This window comes from Nannospalax galili, unplaced genomic scaffold, assembly GCF_000622305.1.
Source record: "Nannospalax galili isolate Female #2095 unplaced genomic scaffold, S.galili_v1.0 scaffold38, whole genome shotgun sequence".
Classification (NCBI taxonomy): domain Eukaryota; kingdom Metazoa; phylum Chordata; class Mammalia; order Rodentia; family Spalacidae; genus Nannospalax; species Nannospalax galili.
In genome coordinates this window covers 1,086,387-1,109,355 of record NW_008342636.1, presented here as the reverse complement: position 1 = coordinate 1,109,355, position 22,969 = coordinate 1,086,387, and the positions used below count along the sequence as shown (strand labels likewise).

The 22,969-nt window shown below is 42.0% G+C and overlaps 1 protein-coding gene across 5 annotated transcripts in view; it reads right to left on the bottom strand.

Annotated features, from left to right (window-relative positions):
• The window catches only part of Znf608 (zinc finger protein 608), a 112,223-nt gene that overhangs the window by 59,675 nt on the left and 29,579 nt on the right, over positions 1-22,969 (bottom strand). For all 5 annotated transcript variants that reach the window (XM_017799550.2, XM_008838720.3, XM_029566230.1 and 2 more), the window contains one exon: positions 4,890-5,145. In XM_017799550.2, coding sequence (XP_017655039.1) covers positions 4,890-5,145 — 256 coding nt within the window. The remainder of the gene's footprint in view (positions 1-4,889; positions 5,146-22,969) is intronic.

Below are 22,969 nucleotides of genomic sequence, written 5' to 3'. Positions count from 1 at the left end.
TTTCCCTGCTTGGAAACCAAAGGCACAGAACTCCAGAAGTTCCTACACAGAAGCCTTCTTCCCTTCAACCTGGCACCTGTCACCATTATACTCACTGCCATCAGCATCTCACTGTCTCCTAGGAAAACTCCCACTGTTGATCCAAGCACTGTTTCTTTGGAGACAGGGTCTCTGTGTAGTTCAGGTGGCCTCAAACTCAAGATCATTCCGCCTCTGTCACCCAAGTGCCAGAACTGAAAGTGAGAATCTCACAGTACAAGTCTTTATTTGCTACAATGACATTACTATTGGTTTCTGAACTATTTTGAAATTAATTCAGCAGAGACCACAAAAAAACTTATGTGCCTAGTCCATCTGAGAACTCAGGAGTAAGGCCCTCACCATATTAATAACAAGAGTGGTAAGGATGGGATGTGCTGCTCCTGAGGCCCTCAAAGCCTGTGAGGCTCCCCAGCTCCCTCACTAGTGATTAAACAACTATGCTCACAGGCCATACCAGCATCTTTGTTAGTATTATCAACTCTGTAAGGGAAAGGCAGGTGTCACTCTCCATTTTATGCTTGAGAACTTGAGACAATAATTCATGTGACTTCCCTAAAGAGAAAAGACCACAGAATTTGCAAAGGCCATCTGAATCACCTTGGGAGCATTAATTAAAACCCCAATGCCAGACTATGAAACCAAACCAGACCCAATGCCAAAACTCATGCCAGTTGAGACTGACTCAGTGCTTTGGGTTGGTGCCTGAGCATCTGTGTATTTCAGAAGCCACCCCTTCCTGGGTGATTCAATAGCACAGCATTGAGAACGCACATTCTATTAAGATGTGAATGTTCAAAAGGGCATCCTTTGGCAAATGCCAGTTTTGCTTTCTCTCATTTCCTTTTCTTCAGTGGATTTTTTCAAACTTTCCGTATGTGCTCACCAACCAAAACAAGCCCAATAAAACATAATTCAGGGGATAGAGAGATGGCTCAGCAGTTAACACCTACTACTCTTGTAGAGGACTGAATATTTGGTTCCCAGCTCCCATGTAGGGAAGCTCACAACTGCCTATAACTCCAGCTCCAGGGGATCTGACCTCTGGCCTTTTTAGGCATCTGCCCTCATGAGCACATATGTCCAGAGACACAAATACACATAATTAAAAATAAAGAAACTGCATATGGTGGCACATGCCTTTAATCCCAACACTGGAGAGGCACAGGCAGGTAGATCTCTGAGATCAAGGTCAGCCTGGTCTACATAGTGAGTTCCAGGTCAGCTGGGGCTACATAGTGAGACTCTGTCTCAAATAAGGTTTAAAAATTATTCAATAAAATGCAAAGGAAAAGCACATTCAAGACCTCAGTGAATATGTGATTTATACACATTGCCTGATACACCATGCTTTTCCCATTACTTGTTTTAAGAGGAAATTTTTAAACAAATAACTATGCTTAGGCATATGTGTCCCAAATGTCATGAATAAAATGCTATAGAAATTCTTTCCAACATCTGTGAGTAATTTGGTATATCATTGCACTTACACATTCACCTTAAAGAAGAAAGATCAGACTAGCATAAGCAAACATCCACATGTAGTAACAGCTTTTTTCTCCTATTAAGCATAATCTGAAAACCACTAATTTTTTCCAGAGAGAACATCGCTATTAACACTTTATTCATTTCTTGGGCAACCAGAACTTCTGGCAGTAACAGCAGAAACAAATATTGACTAGAAGTCTCTTTATTGAGGACGTCCAAAAGCAAGAAACAGCTAAGTATTTAATCCACCATCACACCACAGTCTCATCAGTCTCCCCGTACCCCCATCACTGAGCAAGTCACAAGAATACTCCAAATTCCCCAAAGACCACAAACATGAATTCTTAAAATCCTAGGATCTGAAAACTCAGGCGTATACTATTTATAAGTGTGAATGCAAGTAATAATTTAAGTTCGTGAGAAACACTACTATTCAATATTCTTGAAAGAAAAATATCTGGGGTGTGAGGTGGAATTTTACTCAACTCAATCTACAGGACTTTAGTCCAAAGCACCTGGAAGCTTCTAAGTGCTGGACCGAAGACTCTGTGTAATGAAAACTTAAAAGACAAACCAGTGGATTTTACTTTGCTCTCCCTATTCCTCAAAACAATCTTTTTTAGCTCTGAAAAAAAAATTGACTCCAAATGTCTTTGTTCTGTGTCTCTGTTTTTCCTGAAAGGGAAAAATTAATGGCCAAGTGGGTTTAATTTTTAAATTGGCAGCGAAGCTTAAAACACACTGTAGCAAGAAGAAAAATGTAGTGCTGCATTCTTAAAAATGGGAGCATATTAAATACACATCTTATGACCCAGGCCTTCACTAAGATCAGTTCTTAAATTCTAAGGAGGTCAGAAGTTTACTTGATTCAGCAAAAATAACTCGATGAACAGCTCCATCTCCTATATCCCCAGAAAATGTGAGGCAGCAACCAGCAGACTGCTCAAGGCCTGTTGCTAGGCCTGGAAGCTTTCCTCCTACAACTCTGAATCAGGCGCATAAAGACATACAGACAGGGATGGATGATAGCACAGAAAGCCAGGCATATTAGAATCTAGTGACCACCAGGCATGGTGCACACCTAGAATCCCAGAAAGCAGGAAGGTGAGGCAGGTGGATCAGGACTGTAACGCCAGCCTCTGGCACACAGTGAAACACTCTTAAAGAATAATAGTAATAATTTCTTTTTAAGCCTGAAGAGCAGTTTTTTAGGATAGGGTGAACTGTAAGGTTTTATCTATGTATTGTCAAAATAATATCCTGAATCTCTTTAAACATATGGCCAGCATATCAGAATTTCACCTCAATTCATGTACTACTCTGGTTCTTAAGCAGATATTTTTCCCCCTAAATAACCCTCTTTTATTAGAGGCCAGGGTTAAAAGTCAAAACTAAACAGACTTCTAGGCAAACTGAAAAATAACCCAAGTTGTTCCAGAAAACTTGTGGCTAATTTTATAACATCTACCACCCAGGGAGGTCACACTGTGGGAAGTCTGTACTGCTCCACACTTACATAAATAAAATCATGACAAGCAATAAACTGGCGAGTGCTAACTCACCCTTAAGAAATAGGAAGACACTGTTTCACCCTAATAAGAGAATTTTACCAAGAACAAGAAATTTCATTCTCAAGTTTATGACAGTTTAACCCCTATTCTTTCCAAATCTTTTTTTTTTTTTTTTTCTGTTGTGGAAAATTTGAATTTAAACTAATAAACAGTGTTGCTATTAAAGTCTTGCTTTCTTTTTCTATACTTTTCACAGGGAGGGTTCAGGCTGACACCCTTTTACATTACTTCTGCTCTATAGGGAAAATCTGAGGGGTAGGTCCTGAGCGAACAAGCAATACAAGAAAACTTTTTAAATTCCAGCTGCTCACAGTATGTTTCCCAGGTTTTGATTTAAATGGCTTCCCCAAGTGTCTGCAAAACCCAAATTAAAAGTATCAAACAAGCAAAGAAAGACGCAAGACCCCCCAAACTTCTAAAGCCAAAGTAAACTTTAGCAATCACTTCCATTTAAACAAATAAGAGGGCACCCCATAGCTACCTTTTTCTCCCTTTCAGTGTATAATTCATTCTTTTTCTCCTTTACTGGTGTTAGCTACAATCTTCTTTTTAATGATTTAATTAAAAGATCATACAAGAGTATGTGTAATTGAACAATAGAATTCAAAGATTTCTCGAAGAATCTCCATTTTTTTTCTCTTGAAACATCTAGAGCTACTTCTGCCCAGCAACTGGCCCCCACGCATCCCCCTTGCCCACCCAGCCAGCTTCTCTGGCATACATTTTTGCTTCTCCCTTTGAGTTTAGATCCTCAGTTTCCTCCCTTGAGTCAGACAAACCCAACTAATTAATGATTGAGCCTCAGCCCACCATTATAGCTCTCAGCCTGGTCCTGACTCCTCTCACAAATGACCAGCATATTCACAACTGTCATCTGGGTTAACTTTGGCCAAACCAAGCTTAAAGGAGGAGAAAAGTTTCCCTGCATTCATCTTCCCTAGCTCCTCTTGGAATACGTGTGTTCCCTTCAGGCCTCTTGCCCTTCTCTCTGCTGCTCTCAATCCTAGGGAGTTGGTTTTCAGTATCTACAGGCGTGTTAATGACGCAGGCCATCTTAAACACTACATACCTGATGGCTATATGCTATGAGACATGGCAACCTGATTTGGATCCACTATCAGCATGGCCCATGCTCTGACTCTTATTCCCAATAACATTGATAGATGGACCCACTTTCCCTGTACCTTGTTTCCCCTGTGACTAATGGATCGTACAGGCCAAATGGCTTGCTGAGTTAAGGGGCAGGAAAGGTTCTGTGTGGGGACAGAGAAGAGATGACTGGTTCAACTAGGCCCTAAGCCTTTGACCTTAGCTTCAATAGCTCTGAGCACCAACTAGCCACAGCTACATCATGACACTTGGTCCTGGCTACACACAGGACCACTGCTAGATTCAGAGGATAAGTAGATAAATATTTAAGTCTCCACAACACAGAAGTGACCTCATCAAGACAGACAAAAATGGCTGGCATACCACAAATAAAATGAACTTGAGCTCTGTTTCCTGGACACATTTCAGAAGAAGCTACTGCTGATTCTGCGTCAGGCAGTCCTTCCATGTTAGCACTCAAAGTAGAGAACCACTTTGAGGGACTCTGAATCATCCTAAAGGTAAACGCAGCTGGGAACGAGACAATAAGCGTAGTTCTTACTTCATCCAAAAGTCAAGAGAGCCTAAAAACCACTTTTCTATCCTCTCAAACCATAGACGGATTCACCTCACAGGTGAACAGAAATACATCATGGAGAAGAGAGCAGAGGGAAATAAATAAAATAAATAAATTGTATTTACCTTCTTCAGTTTCATGCCACACGATCCCCTCCAAATTGACACTGGTCCCAGGTTCGCAGGGCCCAAGACACTCTGGCTCTGTCACTACTCCAACTTCACAGGTATTGACACCCACAGACCGAGTCCGAACCAAAAGCTGTTCGACTGGTGCTGCAATATTGGATGAAGATGGGGAAAAGTAGGAGGGTAGAATCTGAGGTGCGAGACTGCTGGCAATCGGTGGTGGTGGTGCCGGCACTGTAAACAGGGGGTCAACCTGAAAGACAGACAGGCTTACTGCAGAGGTGATGCATTCCGTGAGCTCTCTGTAATGCAATCTGCTTACATGGCTTCGAGAACAGATCATCATTCCACATTCCATTTGCAATTATAATAGGCTATGAGTGCTTTAATGGTGCCAAAATAAAAGTAGGAAAGAAATGAGCATTCTATTTTTTCATGGCCAACAGGTGAACACAGAAGTACCAGCCTTCCTGAATTAGAAGCAGACGTTCTAAACTTACCAGTGGACAACCTTTTAGTTTCAGGAGAAGTGAATGAAAAATGCTTAGCAAAACTGACACCATTTCCCACTTGTACTAAAGCCTTATTTTCAAAATTATAACATTTTCCAAAGAAGAAACTCACATAAATACTAATATACAATAATATCTTCATTATTGGACATTTAAATAAAGGAGATGAACTAAAATTGTTTCCTAAGTACTTTATAGAGCAATGAACTAAATCATTACTAAAATATATTAACTTACTCCGCTGAATATATAAAATACATAACTTGATTACATACACTGAAGCACATACACTGGGTATTATCAGCCTGTACTAACACCACTCCTAATTAAGCCTTGATCACAAAGTTAGCAGAAATTCATAAAGAGAAGAAATAAATGTGTATGCCCAGCATCAACAGAATATGAGCTCCTCTAATCCACAAATCCTTCCGTACGTCAACTTCTCAAGGCCACTGAAGAGTTTGGCCAAGGCTTGGCAGCCCTCCCTCAAAATCCAGAGAAAGAGGAATGACAGCCAAGTACAAGAACTTGTGGTGCAAGAATAGCCCCTTTGCACCTCTGCCCGTAAGGAGGGCAGCGAAGGTGTTCTTCCAAAGTTTAGATGCTTGGCCATGATGAAACCAAATCCCTCACCTGTCCTAGACAGATCAACCAGTCTCCCCATACACTGTGGCTCACTCTATAGCTACTGGGACTGCTATAGAACAACTTTGACTTGGCCTTGAAAACAACTCACCAGTTGTGAAAAAGACATACCTGTGGCTTAGGACTCCAGATTACCTATGTCCTCCTGCTGGACACAGGCATGGCCTGCATACCAGGGACAGCATTTGTGTTCGCTATCAGTTGGGTTAACAAACTGTAAATGTTAAGGACATGCAGAAGGTCGATCTGGCAAAATGCCATCTCATCTGCTGTGCTTCTTAAGTTCTACTTTGCAGCCCTCTGGCTACAAATATAATATTACATAGTCTTTGTTGCTTAAAAAAAAAAGAATAAAAAGAATATTTCAATAGAGTCAGATGAGGAAGTGTGCCCCTTGTCAAACAGTGCAGGCAATCATCTGTGTGGGTTCCTTGTTGAAATGACTGTAGAAATTTCTACAGTTTGCCTTCCACTAAAATGATAAAGTGGCATTCACTTGCCTGAGTGACCCAAGATGCAGGAGAACAGCCCTTCATCCAGCCACATGTTAAAGAAACTTAATTTCCTGCTCTCAAAGCTGCCATAAAACTTTTGCTCCGTACTTTTTATCCTTCTGCATTCCTGATCACAGAGTACCAGGGAAAAAAAAAAAAAGCCTTGAGCAGCACCAAATCCAGATAAGGTGATTTATGCGTTCACGTAACTGCCGCTTAATGTGGATCAAAGTTCTCACTGATCGCTGCTATTTTCAACGCAGGGCTGACAAATGAGGAAAGGGGCTCTGAGGAAGGGAGTTTAGGCAGAAAAAAAGACCCAATCCTATCTTGTCTTTATCACAGCTAAAAAGCTGTGTGAAGTTAGAATCATTTCCTGAAGTTAAAAATTGTAAGGTGATGCCCTGCATATGAAACTAAAGGGACAAAATGGAAACACTGTCCAAAACACCCTCTCACGACCTGCTGGAGAACCAACATTAAGACTGAGAACAAATACAACTTGGATGGATGTATGAGAAAATGGAGCAAAATTAAAGAGGTGAGGACTCTGAGGAAGTGATCAATCTTTGATTTCGGAGATCTAGACCTAATGGGACAGGAAGGAGTTCCGGGAGCAGCAGGTATTGGTGTTGGTAAGATCTGGGCCTGACACTAATTAGCTTGTGCTCGTCCATGGTATTTAAAGTCTTTCTCACCTGGAAAACGAATTCTTTGTCCTTCTAATATTGCTAACAAAAGCTACGACACCAGTTTCTAGACTGAATCACTGTTTCAACGTAACTACACTTATAGATACACCTGCATAGGAATACATTGCCATGCTATTTGTGATATTTATATAATTCTAAAAATCAAATTTCTTTTTCAAATTATTCTTAGGATGGTGGTGCTGCTGCTGTGGCTGGGGACTGAACCTGGGGCCATAAGCATACTAAACCCATGCTCTGTCACTGAGCAACAGACATGTACAGGCCAAAGTTCAAATTTCTAAAGAACTCTGGTGGCTTAAGAACAGAGGTCGTGGTATTATAGGCCTATGAATCAGCTCGCTGCATATTTCTGTGAACTCAATCCAAATATAAAGATAAAAGTTTAGTTTGTACAGGGTGTGGTGGCACACTCCTTCAATCTCAGCACTTGGGAGGTAGAGGCAGGCAGATCTCTGTGAATTGGAGGCCATCCTGGTCTACATAGTGAGTTCCAGGCCGGCCAGAACTTTGTAGTGAAACTCTGCCTCAAAAAACAAAACAAAACAATGCTTTTTGGTGATAATGTAAAATGGGCCATGGAACCCATTCAACATGTTCTAAAATAAGGAAGTGAAAGTTCAGAGACTTTGACTATAAATATGAACTTATAAATGGTACCCCAGTATGATGATAATCTAAAACCCTAACATCTGGTAAGTAATGTAATTTTAATATTCAAATCTTTGATTTACAAAGCAAATTATTCTGTTTCCTACTGACCTAGTTTTCCTCTTGGAGCTCAAAACAGTGAATCCCTTAAGAACCAGATCAACCCTACCAGTGAAATGGGGAATGGGAATCCTGACTTCTCCCCACAACCCTGGGGATGAGGGTGAACACAAAGACCATCCACATGTTCTGCAGTGGGCTCCTCCTCTCTAAAGGTCATCAAATGGACAGAGGAGTTGGGGGTGGGAATTACCACCACTCCTACAGTGTTTTACTTGGCACGTGTGCTGCTTTTAAAAACATTCCACTTATTTACCAATACTTAAGCACTTAGGGAAGAGTCTCAGTTTCCATTAGCTCTTAAAATAATAAGTGGATAATGTGCTAGACTAGGCCCACATTCTTCAAATCAGCCACAGGAAGCTTGTGTTTCTGCACTTAGCCTTTGCCTGAGACCATCACAGAATGTTCAAGCAAGAGGGCCACCTAGACCAATCCACTCAGTTCTAGAGAAAATTATGTTCCGTTTTTGTATAAGAACAATAACCTAGAACCAGTGTCAGCTGCAGGAACAGGGAAGAAAGCATACGAACAGTGGAAAACTGACAAGAGTTCACCCTATACTATACCAGGAGATTAAAGCGTTGGGGGGGGGGGGGTCAGAGATTTGGCCAGTGATTTCTGCCAATGCCCCAAAGGAAATTATCCCCCTGAAAAGTTTCAGTTCCCCTGTGTATCTCATGGTATCATACACAAAGCACATGTACCATACATAAAGCAAAAATTTAAATGATATTCTGCAGTTTATTTGTTAATTAATTAATTTATTTATTGAGACAGGGTCTCTCTTTGTAGCTCCCGCTGGCCTGGAACTCACCATGTAGACCAGGCTGGCCTTGATCTCACAGAGATCCACCTGCCTCTGTCTCCCAAGTGTTGGGATTAAAGGTGTCCACCACCACCACGCCTGGCTATGTACGTATTTTTTGAGACAGGGTTTGGCCTCAAACTCTGGATACTCCCACCTCAGCCTCCTTAGTGCTGAGATTACAAACTTGCACCAGCATACCTGGCCCCAGTATTTATTTCTGCCTAATACAAATGATCACTCGGCTGCACCCTGATTTATCAGGTCACTGATCCACACACTGTGCCATCATTTCTTCAGCCAATGAAGCTTGTGAAGGCAGAGGGCAGTTCCAGTCTCCAAAGGCCTTCCTGCTGGGAAGCAGCAGCACACTAGGAGGAACCTGGGGCTCTGTTAGCAGGAGGCCAGGCTCAAGTCCTAGCCCTATCAGTACTTGCTGTGAGGGACCCTGAGCAACTGACAAAGCTTCTCTCAGATCAAGATCATGATCTAAGAAATGGGGGTGGTGGTAACAATCACCCCCATGGGGCTGCTGTGCAGACTCTGAGATAATTCATGCAAAGCGAATGCTCAGCACAGTGCACAGCTCAGTAAACACTGGCTTAAAGAAGAAGAAGGCCCTGGTCTGATATTACAGTCCCCTAACCCTGCACACAACCTCTCAGAGCTCCTTTTTATACGCTACTATATTTAACATAAATCTATAATCCCCTCCGAACGCATGGCTAAGTGCAGTTAAAGTGTGTTAAAAATATAAGAAAAGGGGGCTTAACCCAGAGAAGTCTGGGGAAATGCTGTGCTTTTCAAACACCGACACCTGGCAGCAGTCTGCTGGTGTAATCTACTCCCATTGTAGTTTTATACAAAGGATGGAAGCGTTCCAGAGATCCCCATGAGCCTTTTCTTCTAATCTCCCGTTGCACCCCTTTTTCCCACATGGCTGCCCCCAAAGTCTACTCCTGCTCACCTAAACCCATCATACATCCACCCACTAAAGAGCTAACTGCTGCTAGAAAGAGAACAGGCCCGAAGCAACCACGTCCCTGTCCTCAAGGGCTGAAGGCTTCATGGGCAAGACTAATTAACTCAATTCTAATTAAATAATTGTAAATGGAGTGAAGTGACAACTTCAGTTGTATAACTGAGTCCAAGGGATGAATGGTGGCCCCAGTGCAAAAAGCAAAACATTCATGGTGGATGGTGTGGTGCAGACACTGGTTTTTGGAGTTGGAATCCCAGCCTGGCCATTAGCTATAGAAACTCAGACAAGCCAATTGATCTCTATATGACTCTTTTCATCTAAAAAAACAGAAATAGCGTCTAGCTTATGTGACGTGTAGTGACAAAAATTACCTTAGTTCAGGACTAGGACGGAGCAGCACCGGATAAGTGAGAACTAGTGCTTCTATCACTACTATTACCCTTATTACAAATATATTTGAGACCTGAATTAAAGGAAAGTGATAAGGTGGTTTGGTCCTATAAGGCCAAAGGTTAGAATTTGCTACATTCAAAAGAGACAATTATGCATGCCTTCCTGGGGGGAAAAACATAGTTCTAATCAGTTTGTCCTCATTTAAAAATCTGTAGGCGATTATTGATCTAATACTACTAATAACAGAATAAAAGATCAGTATAAAAAAAACCTGACCAGTTTTAGCAAGGCTTCCTTTGTCAAAGCTCTTTTCTGTTGTTTTGATGGGACACTGATGTAACCTATTAGAGCCCAGAAGAGGAAAGCAGCCATCTCCAGTAGGGAGAAAAAAAAAAAAAAAGCCCATAAGTCTAGCAGCTGGTGGTGGCAGCCTGTCAAACTGAGGAAAGTTAATGTCACGAACAGACGCGCCGCAGTCTCTCGCTGTTATTTTTGCATGATTATTCCCAGGTGTTGGTGCACGCTGAGCAGTAGCCTGGCTATTTATCACGCCAGAGAGCCTAAGAGCAGGGGAGGGGGAGCAGGCAGGGCGCAGGGAGGCGGGGAAGAGAAGGTTATTTACACAGATAGCGGCACTTAGTGAATGTAATCAGGGGGCTGGGGGAAAACTGCAGAGGTCCTGGCAATATTTTCTCTGTTCACCTTATTTCAAGGGCTTCCTGAGTGCTGATGAACCAGAAGGCTCCAGAGCTGGAGTGCTGGTGGTGGCAGCTTTACATCACTCGAGCCGAGCGTTTGACTGTGTGAGCCAGGGAGGGTCTGCAATGCCAGGAAATCCACAGCAAATGCACAGGGGTCTCCCGGCAGGGCCGAAGGGCACTGCAGCGGGCACTCCCGCTCCACTACGACCAACAAAGACACATCCACGTGGCTCTGCCAGGCGGAGCAAGGAGGGGAAGCCCAGGGCTGCGGACAGGCGAGCCTCCTCAATGAGGAGGGCCACCGCCTGCATCAGGGCTGAACCCCCGACAGGGCAGCACGACTTGGTTTTCTTTCATCTGTTCCAACAAATCTCCACACCCATCCTGCCATTAACCACTCAATCCTGGGGATTCTCAGACTGCCACCATCGGAGGGGTGGTGTTTTATTTTGTTCAGAGTAAATATTTTCATTCTTTGAGCATGCTGGGGCACAGGTACTTAGTGCTCACATTTTCTTCAAGCTCTGGTATTTGGATGTTTTATGAGTTTACCCATGGTCACCTCTTAATTTAAAAAGCATTAGACAGAAGACACTTCTGTCATAAGGGAAATCCTGGTTCTTCAGAGATGTCAACTGCTGATGTCCACCAATTTGTACTAAGCATCAGTCTGACATCACTGCTTCATTAGCAAAGGAAGGGAGGCTTAAAAACCCACCCCTTAAAATTAGGCACCGATCCTCCAAAATTAATCAAATTTTAATTTCCATCCCTGTTGCAAAAAACAAAGCAGCTATGGCTTGGGCCCCTTCTTACTTTTGCCTCTCCTAAAAGATGTATGGAGACTTCAGAGCTGGGATCAAAGAAATTTATGCTTTTAGAGTTTGCACAAAAGGGGGGGGGGCAGGGGGTTGTGCTAATGGTCTAACACCAAATTTCCTCTAACCCTAAGGCTCCACCATGCCCATCTTACAGAGGCAGAAGCAAGATCTCAGAATAGGGGCAATTTATTCAAAGAGCTAAAATTCAAGGCCAAAGCCCTGACTGCAAGGTCCAGAGGCTTGCTTGTACAAAGAGTTCACATTCACAGCTACTATTTAGCACATGTGACATACAGGATTAGAAATGTTTTTAAGACACAGGACAGCTATGCTGTGCATTCTTTTTTTCATTTGCTCTTCACAAGATTGTATGAGGCGATGAAGAGAGGGGAAACTCAAGGGACAGGAGTAACTTAATGGGTCACTTAAGGTGAATGGCCAAGCTAGAATTTGAACCTACGAGCAAACGTAACCTCTTCTAAATATAAAACAGAGCATGAGATGGGCAGAAAAGCCCCTCTGAAAGTAATTTCTGATGTGTTCCTTCGAAGCCACATACCTGAATTACATTGACTGCCTACAATGTAAAGTACCACATCTCGGCTCTCACACAAATATAGCCTCTAGAAATCTCCCTAAAAAGCCCACTGAGGGGCTGGGGAGATGCTTTGGCAGATAGGAGAACTTGCTATACAAGCATGAGCACCTGAGTTCAAATCCCCAGAACCTGTAAATTGCCAGTTTGTAACCCAGGTTGGGAGGGGGGCAGACAGGAGGCTTGCTGGGGCTTGCTGACTGCTTGCCTAGCAAAGGTTCAGTCCTGTGTTAAGAGAATAAGGTGGAAAGTAACAGAGCAGGGCATCTGACATCCTACTATGGCCTCTCTGAGAATGAGCAGGGGTATACCCGAGTACATACATTTGCACATACTTCATACACACACACACACACACACACACACACACACACACATATACGCACACCCCAATAACCCACTGAAGGCTGGCAGCTTAGCTTCATGGTACAGCACTTGCCTAACAGGCATGAAGCCAAAACTCCCTTTGGTTTTGTTGTTGTACTCGTGTGTGAAAGCCACCCAGATGTAAGAGCTACCCCCTTGTATCTTGACTGGGAATCATATCACTATTTCCAATGTCTCAATTTCTTGCCCTAAATAAAAATCCACCAAAAGATTCTGAAGTGCTGAAGACTCAGCAGAACCTGGCCATGACCGTGGCTCTGGGCCCCTGGGGCCAAGATGGCTGCTTCCATTTCCAGCCAGGACACACAACAGAATGCCAAGAACCCAGACTCTCCATGATGATGCCTGAAGGGAAGGGTGTCACTGTCAGCCTGTGTACAGGCCACCAGACAAAGGCACAGTTAGAGAGCCACACATAGAAAATGTGCTTTAAACAACGGCAGCGGCATTTAACTTCATTGTCTAGCCTTGACAGTTTTCCAAGCACCACAGAAGGTATGGGCATGTACAGGCAGAGGATAATTACACCACTCAGCTCAGCGCTTTAAATTTTTTTGTTTTGAAGCTCAACTAAACCTCCCCTTGCAGGCTTCAGCAGTATGAAGAGTTTCACAGGGCCCTAGGAGTCAAAGGCTCCTCCACCAGACCACATCAATTGTCACATACTTAGCCTTATTTGTGTTCTCTGAAAGATTCCTGTCCCACTGCTGTGCCATAGATACCTAATCTGTGCTAAAAGTGCCTCTGGCATGTTTCAGTGCACAGGGGGTGGAGAGGGGGGTGGGGGTGTGCTTTAAATAGTAGCAGCAAATGGTCAGTGTTTTCATATCTGGTTCAAAAGGGTCCTCTGATTTCCTCTCATCGGATTTCCAAAGCCACTTGAAACATAAAAATAAACCACAGGGAGAGGAGACCATTGTAAGAATGGCATTAGCAAAGCCTGTGTTCTTAGAAGAGTCCTTTTCGTTGTCTCCTTTCTACCAACTCGAATTCTTGCAAAGTTCCACACAAATTTTATTTCTACCAGTTGTTCCCAGCCCTTTAAAAAGAGATTAGTGGTAAACATGATGATGTTGACCAACAGGAGGGTACCTAGGTAGCCAAGGGGTCAACTCAACCCAGGTGAGCAAAGCATACACTTTAGGAGCTAGGAGCCACTGATACACACATTGCCTTTCTCTTCAGGGTTCCTAATTCCCTCCTGAAGTTTGGTTAAAATAGGGGAAAATTGGCCATGTCTCATCTGACCCTGATGGATGTGGACACAATTTTTTGAAGGCAGGAAATAAATGAAAAACAGGAAAGAAAAGTCTGTTTGGAGGAAAGCCTCTTTCTCGTATTCTCAAGAGTTCTTTCTTTTGGGGCTGGAGAGATGGCTCAGCGGTTAAGAGCACTGGCTGCTCTTGCAGAGGACCAGTACCCAAATGCCAGCTAACAACCATCCGTAACTCCAGTTTCGGGGGAATTCGGCTCTCTCTTTGGGCCTCCATGGGCATTGCAATGACATGGGTGCACTTACATACATGCAGGCATATACACTCATACACATAAAATAAAAATAAGAAATAAAATATATTTTTTTAAAAGTTCTTTTTTTAAAAAAAAAGTTCCTTTATCTCAGATTAAGGAATCTTACTTGTAACCATCCAAAAGGAGGCAAGTAAAAATGTAGACATTTGAATTATACAATATATGCTACTGGTGACAAATTAAATGGCCAAGGAATGTATGAGTCCCATCAAGTCCTTGGGCAGGGTCTTGCAAAAGGTCAGAACTTGCTATATCAAAGCATCATGGGTCAACCAGAGAAGGCACAACTTTGACTCCCTACCTAGTTACTACCTTAGAATCAATACATACTTATTTCCAAGGACACATTGCAACACGTCCATTCTTACCACACACCCCTATTGCAAGGCAGATGTGAGATTATCTCATCCGATTCTGTGAACTGAGAAAACTGAAATCTAAAAAGGAAGCTACCTGTTAGGGAAAAGAGCAAAGAAAAACACAAGCCAGGAACTTCCCAGTACAATCTATAATGCCCTCTACCTAGTTCACCTGAACACAGACTTTGTGTTTGGTGTTGGGGATCAAACCTGCTCAGGGCTTCACACATATTAGGCAAGCTCTCCCCAAGCCCCATAACACAACCTTTTGTTTTTTCTCCCAGAGCCCTACACAAATAAAATAAATAAATGGGTTGTTTTTTCTTCTGAGAACAAAACAGATTTAAAAATTAGGGCTTTCAGCCGGGCATGGTGGCACACACCTTTGATCCCAACACTTGGGAGGCAGAGGAAGGTGGATCTTTGTGAGTTCTAGGCCAGCCTGGTCTACATAGTGAGTTCCAAGACAGCTGGAACTACAAGGAGACCCTGTCTCAAAAAAGACAGAAAATAAATAAATATAAATAAATAAATAATAAATAAATAAATAAATATAAAAAATAGGGCTCTCTCCAAAAACCAATAAGACCTCTTCTCTAAGATTTTTTTGTGTACCTTCTCAGAAATTTTACCCACACAATAACATGCAGAGGATGAGAAAATTGCTTCGTTATTAGTCTTAATGTTAACTGAATGTTAATAGGAACTACTTGATCAATTTTTTAAAATTCTCTTTTGTTATTGTTTTTCTTATTTTCTTTTTTTGAGTGTCTCACACTGTAGCTCAAGCAGCCTTGGAAGCCAATATGCAGGCCAGGCTAGCCTCAAACTATTGACAAGCTTCCTGACTTAGACTCCAAAGGGTTGGGGATTTCAGGTGAGAACTACCATGCTTGGCTGAAAAAAAAAATTTTTTTTAATATAAAGATGCTAAACAGCAGGGCAGGGTGTGGGGCTGCATGCCTGTAATCCCAAGTCTTGGGAGGTGGAATGAGGAATATCAGGGGTTCGAGATCATCCTTAGCTTACCTAGAGCCTGGGAAATATGAGATCCTGTCTCAGGGGGAATAAAAGGAGAGGAGGGGAGGAGGAGGGGGAGAAAAGAAGAGGGAAAAGAGAAGGAGAAGGAAGAGGAGGAGAGTAGAGAAAGCCTAATACTGAGGAAGAGGGCTCGTAATGAAAGATTAACTCCCAGTGCAGAGGTAATGAAGTCAACAAATAAGTCAAAGGTAACATAAAAACATAGTTTTTGTGACCAGAGGACCTCTGCCCCATTGCCCTCCCCTTGTATGAGCTGATGATTAAAAGGGCCTCACTATTAGGGAAGTCATCCTCTCGTCCAGTAACTTTTTGTCAGGTTCCTCTAAGTGCCAGGAATTGTCTCAGGAAGCCTGTGGCCGAAAGGGGAGATGAATAGTCTCTGCATAGGAAAGAGTATGGTCAGTGTTCAGATGGTCAGTTAAGCCCAGGGCATTGTGGGAGCACCAGTTGGGGTGGGGTGGGGAGTGCCCTTAGGTGGATGAATAAGACTGTGTAGGACTTGGCTTGGGGAAGGGATGGGAGACTAGGGCAGATCTGAACCAGTCTGGCTGCTATGTTAGTTAAGTGACAAGCAGTTCAGGAAGCCAGAAAGAATGAGAGGGACTATAAATTGAAAATTCAGTTCACAAAGATAGCCCAGGCAAGGATAAGAATCTGAGGTTACTATGAGGTTAGATAACATGGAGGATTCTGAAGTAAGGGCATCGGAACATCTGATTGCTCATCTGGTAAAAAGCACATGGGAATGTAAGTGAAAACAGATGAAAGAGGGCAAGGGTGGAGAGAGAGAGACAGGTAAGGAGCTATGACAGAATTCCAAGGAAGATATACAGCCATGGTGGGCATGGTGAAGACTGAGGAAGGGAGAGGACAAGCTCAAAAGAGGAGTCCCAGGTGTCCACACCCTGGAAAAGGGAGCCTGAGCAGAGAGAGCTACCAGTAGGACAGTGTCTACTGGGTAGGCATAGAACTTTCTAGAACTCAAGAGAATGAGCAAAACTTGAGGAACTCACTGGCACAGAGAAAATATGAGGCCACTGGAGGCATGAGATGTTCTCAGGGAAACACGGAAACAGAGTAAGGAAACATGGAGGAATCCTGTCAACACCAAGGGTTGAGGAAGAAAAGGAGAAGGAACAGAAGGCTCGCAAGGCCCTGTCATCAGCAAGAGTGAAGTGACCCAAATCAAAGGAGGCCAGAGTTAAGATGGAAATGTACTCAGCACCAGCAGCAGCAGTCATGAGACAGTGTAACCCCCCAGGAGCTGCCTGAGCACCTCTCTCCTCCTGTCATCCATGTACCAGAAGAGCAAGGCTGCTGGCTTTGAGTGCCAATTCTTAACATTCCCCTTAATTTCACCCGAACAGCCACAGGCCACCCTGTGGTATGGTCCCTTCACCAATCAGGAGTGTTCTATCTCCATCCAGGTGAAGGATATGGCACCAGCACCTTTTGTTCTATCAATGACTGGAGATCTTTGAGAAACCTCTAAATGGCTCAGTCGTTTGTGTGTCATTGGCAGCCCAGAAGTTAATGAGGCTTTACTTTAGAGGCTGAGTCACAGAACCAATGGGAAGCCTCAGCAAGCTGTTTCAAGTTCCCCCACCTGCTCCTGCTCCACCTACCTATACCCTAGGCACCACACTCAGCGCAGTTTACAGGGCTTGCTTAATTTGTCAAGTGGCTAAAGCAAGGCACCGAAAACTTGCTGTTCTGGCTTCTGAAAACCAGGGGGTGGTTTTCAACCAAGATGTAATATAAAAGGCTTCAAAATATCTGGAAATGGATTTACACTTGAATATTTATGGTCAGTTGGAATCAGGTATATGATAATATTTGGGAAAGGGGGCAGTGATTTTTTTTCCTCCTCTAGAAGCTGTGCCCTAGGCAGAATCTTTGCTGAAGACTGGAGTCAGGATCATCCATAAAATGGCATTCAGAATGCTGGCCTCCACAGGTTACAAGAAGCATATAACTTCATAGAGGTACACATACACATAAAAATACATTTTAAAAAAGCTTTTATTTAAAGAAACTAAGGCTAATTCAGGGGGCTAGTGAGATGGCTCAGTCAGAAATAATCTTATCACATAAGTACAAGAACCTGAATTGAGATCTTCCATATTCAGGCGAATAGCAACATGTAATCCAGGTTGGGGAGGCAGAGACAGGAGGATACCTGGGATCTGCTGGTCAGCCAGTCCACCACTTGGCAGTTAGAGATTGTGTATCAAAAATAAGGCAGAGAATGATTGAGGAAGACACCCAATGTTGATCTCCACAAACACACACACACACACACACACACACACACACACACACACACTCAGGAGACCATTCACACAGCCTCATACATAACAAATAATATCTGCTCCAAGTCTTGATCACATAGAAGTGATGAGCTACAAGTGAAGATGTGGTTGCATCTTTCAAAGGCTATTGCAAATGTCCAAGATTGCTTAACCAATAAGATATTTTACCCAATGTGGTCCTCTAAAAAAGACGATGGGGTCATATTATATAAACTAGCATCAAACTCCAAGTACCCTGTAGTCAGCACAGCTTCTCTTATCTACATTACATTATATATTTCTATTCACTTTCGTTAATGTTACAATAATTTCCAGTTAGTCAGTAAAACACCTGCTGTTTTAGCAGTAGACAGCTAAATTTAAATCAAGCTGATTTGAATCACGATTTGAATCATCAGTCAAAAGAACTGATCTCTTTTAAAATTAAAGAATACATACTTATTTTTACCATAATGGCAACAAACTTCATAAAAACCACAAGTGGATCTGAAGATGGGGCAAAAAAATCTTTCAAATACTCCCATTACTTTTAAGATTACCATCCAGCCTCTACTTGTACATATATTTTATGCAATGAAAACCATGCTCAATACCTCTTAACACATTTTTTCATATTTTATGGCCATATTAGAAACTCTACATAGATGCTTATATATTAAAACTAAATAATGTGTCTATTTAAACAGCCAAAAACTATCTTCCAAGTTAATCATGGGTATTTAACCAGCATATTAAAATCTAATGACCTTAACGAAAACAACTTATATTTAAATTGTTTTTGTTTGATTAAAAAAAGGAATTACCTTCAACCAATCATTTAGATAAGTAACCTTGTTGATCAATGTTACTACTTATCAATAAATTCCTTGATGGTGGTGATAACTTTAATTATAGCATTAAAATTTACCAGGAAAAAGGAAAGTTCATGTCAGTCACTGTTGGCAATAAATTTGATACCTAGAATTAAAATATAAAAACTATAACACTCTGTTCTGGACACAATAAGGCAGATGCACATATGAACCCACAGTGCTTGTGACAGCGTGCATAAGACCTGGGTAAGCCCAAACAAGACAATACCCTAGCATGGAGGGGAGGGGTGGGTGGGAAGCCCCAATCCTAGATGACAACTAGTAAGTGCTGGGAGAGGGAGAGTCAGCTTTCTTTAAGGGTGTGATGCCAGGTAGGGTGACCACTCTCCACAGGTTGGCCCTACGGCCAAGAATTCAGGAAACACAAATTAAACTACGCATGCCTTTAATCCCAGCACTCGGGAGGCAGAGGCAGGCGGATCCTCTGTGAGTTCAAGGCCAGCCTGGTCTACAGAGTGAGTTCCAGGCAGCTGGAGCTACAAGGAGACCCTGTCTCAAAAAGACCAAAAAATAAATAAAGAAATAAAGAAAAAGAATACAGAGGGTAGGAATGGGAAAGGAGGAAGGACGTGAGTGTGGGTCTGAGAGGAGATGGGGGAGAGGATTTAAATGTGATCAAAATACATTGCATGAAATTTTCAAAGAATCAACACAATATTATTGAAAATATGTAAGTGTAAATATTTGAAAGTTCACAACTGCAATATTTTTGTATGTCTTCATAACGTAGTACAATGTGTAGCTGAATATTCTAGAATTCTTATACAGAAATATTTATTTCCTATTAATAAAGCATCAGTCCACTCACTGGATCACTAACACAAAACACTAGCACTCTGGAATCTGCATAGCTTGGTTTGGTTTGGAGTTTAGTTGGGTTGAGATGAAGTGGGAGGGATGGAGTAGGCAAAGTTTATTTTTGCTTGGTGCAAAGTACATTCTCAGTCTCCTCCAGAGCTCTAATACCTCTTTAAACTATCACAATGAACAAACGCCTACTCTTAACAGTTGCCACATAATTTTACCCTGAATAAAAGCTATAATTAAAAAAAAAATTACATTTTCTCTACTAATTTGAGGGAAGGGGCATGCTACAATGTGCATGAGGACAGCTTTCAAAAGTCAGTTTTGTTCTTCTACCTTTGTCCTGGGGATGGAACTCAGGTCCTCAGTTTTGATGGCAAGTGTCTTTACTTACCAAGCCATCTCACCTGCCCCAAAGCTACACATTTTGTTAAAACATTTAACGTCTAACACACCTTAAAACTATATAAACTCTTCTTTAAAACTTTTAAAAAATTTTATTTATTATTTTTATTTTATGCGTATGCATGTATTGCCTGCATGTAAGTAAGTGCACCCTTGTCATGCAATGCCTGCAGAGAACAGAAGAGGCTGTCGAATCCCCTGAGACTGGAGTTACGGACAGCTGTTAGCTGCTATGTGGGTGCTGGGATTCGAATCAGGGTCTTCTGCAAGAACAACCAGTGTTCTTAACCACTGAGCCATCTCTCCAGCCCCATAAACTCTTCTTTAAAATAATATTCTTTTTTAAAAAATTCAATTAAAAATCTGTTTCAGTCAGGTATAACAACACACTCCTTTAGTCCCAGCGCTGGGGAGACAGAAGAAGCAGGAGGATTGCTGAAAATTCAAAGCCAACCTAGTCTACATAGTAAGTTTCAAGCTAATTGAGGATATCCAGCAAGACCCTATCTCAAAAAACAAGCAAATGAAAACCCATTTCTTAGCCAGGCATGGTAAGTGTAATCTCAGCATTCAGGAAGCTGAGACAGGAGGATTACCAAGAATTCATAGCCAGACTGGGCTTCAGAATGTGACCCTATCTCAAAACTAACAACAATATCCATAGAAACCACAATTCTGATTTAGCTATTTCTTTGAAATCTTAAATTTTGTGGACTCAAGAATTATGGACACTTTACTGCTATAGCAAAAAGGTTCAGAGGCGTTTTGGAACAACCTAGCCTGAGGACGTGCAAAAGTTACAGTAAAGCAACAAAATGACCTTAGAAATTTAGTTCTTTTGCTTTTCACTTTTATGTATGGTGAAAGTTAAAGCCACAGGAGTTTTTGATCAAATAAAGGCCCATGATTTAGTGGAAGTTCCTAGTCCACCACGAATATGCATCCTGCACCCTGGTTTCATATCTCCAGTGCACAGCTTTCTGAGCAGATGGGGAACTCTAGGTGTATCTGTGGCCAGCAAGTGTTCCTAGGTGATCAGTGAAAGAGTACAGGAGTTCTGTGACTATTACCTTTCCTTGTAAATTCTTCTTGCTTCTTCTTAACTTTTCATAGGAGGAAGTCATACCTGTTACATATCTGACACACAGACTCAGAGCACACTGTGACTGAACTCAGTATGATCTTATAGCTCTAGCCCCTGCCATGTCACAATCTGAGCGCAGGCCTACATTCTTAGACCACAGACTCAGAGCACACTGTGACTGAACTCAGTATGATCTTATAGCTCTAGATGACCTGCCCCTGCCATGTCACAATCTGAGCGCAGGCCTACATTCTTAGAATGTCCTCTGCCCTTTGTCTTTTACAATGGAATGGGCCTCGGAGGGAGGACGTTAACAATGGCAAAAATTCCATCCACCACCTCAACCTGCTCATCAGAACAGGTAGTCTCTCTGCTTATCAATCTCTAAATGCCTTGTTAGGGGAACAAAACAAATTCTCTTTCACTTGCGTTAGAAAGTCTAATATTTTGTCAACCAGAAATGAAAAATAAACCTAATCTAAGCTGTCACCGAATCATGAAATGCCCCTGGCATTTCTATCAAAGTAGGTAGACATGTACGGACTCTTTGAAGAAATCAAACAGCAGTTTATCAAGTGTGATTTATAAGCAACACTGATCTAGCTGGTAGATAACAGTGCTGTCTAGTCATTAGTAGTCAAACAACAGCCATGCGAACACATCAATTACGGGCCACTGCCAAAAGCCCTTGAGATCCTGGAGATTAACAGCCAATCCTCTGTTTTACAAGCTTACATCAAAAAGAATATTAATAAGGGGAGGGGCAATGTGAAAGCTTGTCAGAGTAATTCAGCCACTAAAACAAGGCACCCCCACCCCTTCTCTGTTGAATTGGCCCATGAAGAAGCTGGCATCAGCTACAAAGCGCAATCCTGCCAATTTCTTGGAAAATGTTTTTCACTACCATATGGGAACTTGTAAGGGTCTGCAAACTGCTTTGGTGAATAAAGACAAGCAAGACTTCTTCATATCCCTTTTTAAATGCCAGAATGACACAAATGGAATCATTATTGAATTATTTTTAAATTAACATGCACAGTAGAAATAACCACTGCTTTTTTTCTCTATGGTAGAAATCAGAATTTTGTAAATTCTCCTGTGTAGTCCATTCCCAATACTTCTGCCATCCTCTGAAATTTAATTAAGAGAAACTGCTAGCACTAACCTGCACATGAACGAGCTTCTTCATATTAACATGGTGCTGTCACTAGAACAAAAATCAAAATGTGTGCACTCTAACTACTTAAATTCTTCTTTCCCGCTATCTAAGGAGGATAGATATAAAATTCATTGATATTTCTGGAATTAGACTTAAACCAGTTTTCACAACCCATAGAAAGAACATTTGCAAAAGCATATACCACAGGGATGACATTTATTTTATTTCTACCAGTATTTAACAAACACACTAGTGAGGAGTGCTGTATTTTTGTAAATGATCAGATTAAAGCAAACAGCTGGCAACTGATGGTTCGGTGGAGTTCCAGCCGGTGCCCTAATATATGAACATAAGCCGTCACAAAATGTGTGGCCTGGGCTTCCCTATCACTTACAGATTTGTTTGTGCTTGTATTTGTAAAACACTCTATATTTACAAAGTGCTCTATTATTTCATTTGTTGTTCTTCATTTGAAGATCAGCGTGGGGTAGTGGGAAAAACATTAGGGGAGGGAAAAGAAGCAGGGGTTCCCATTGCTTCTCTGTAGTCAGGCTGCCCAGCCCTGAGCAAGTCACTTAATTCAAGTCATTGTTGGCAAGTAATTTTAAATAAAAGATTCTGTACCTGGGGTTCAAAGACCTTGTGGAGCCAAGGAAACCCTATAATTACACAAGCTCAAATTCGCACATTTG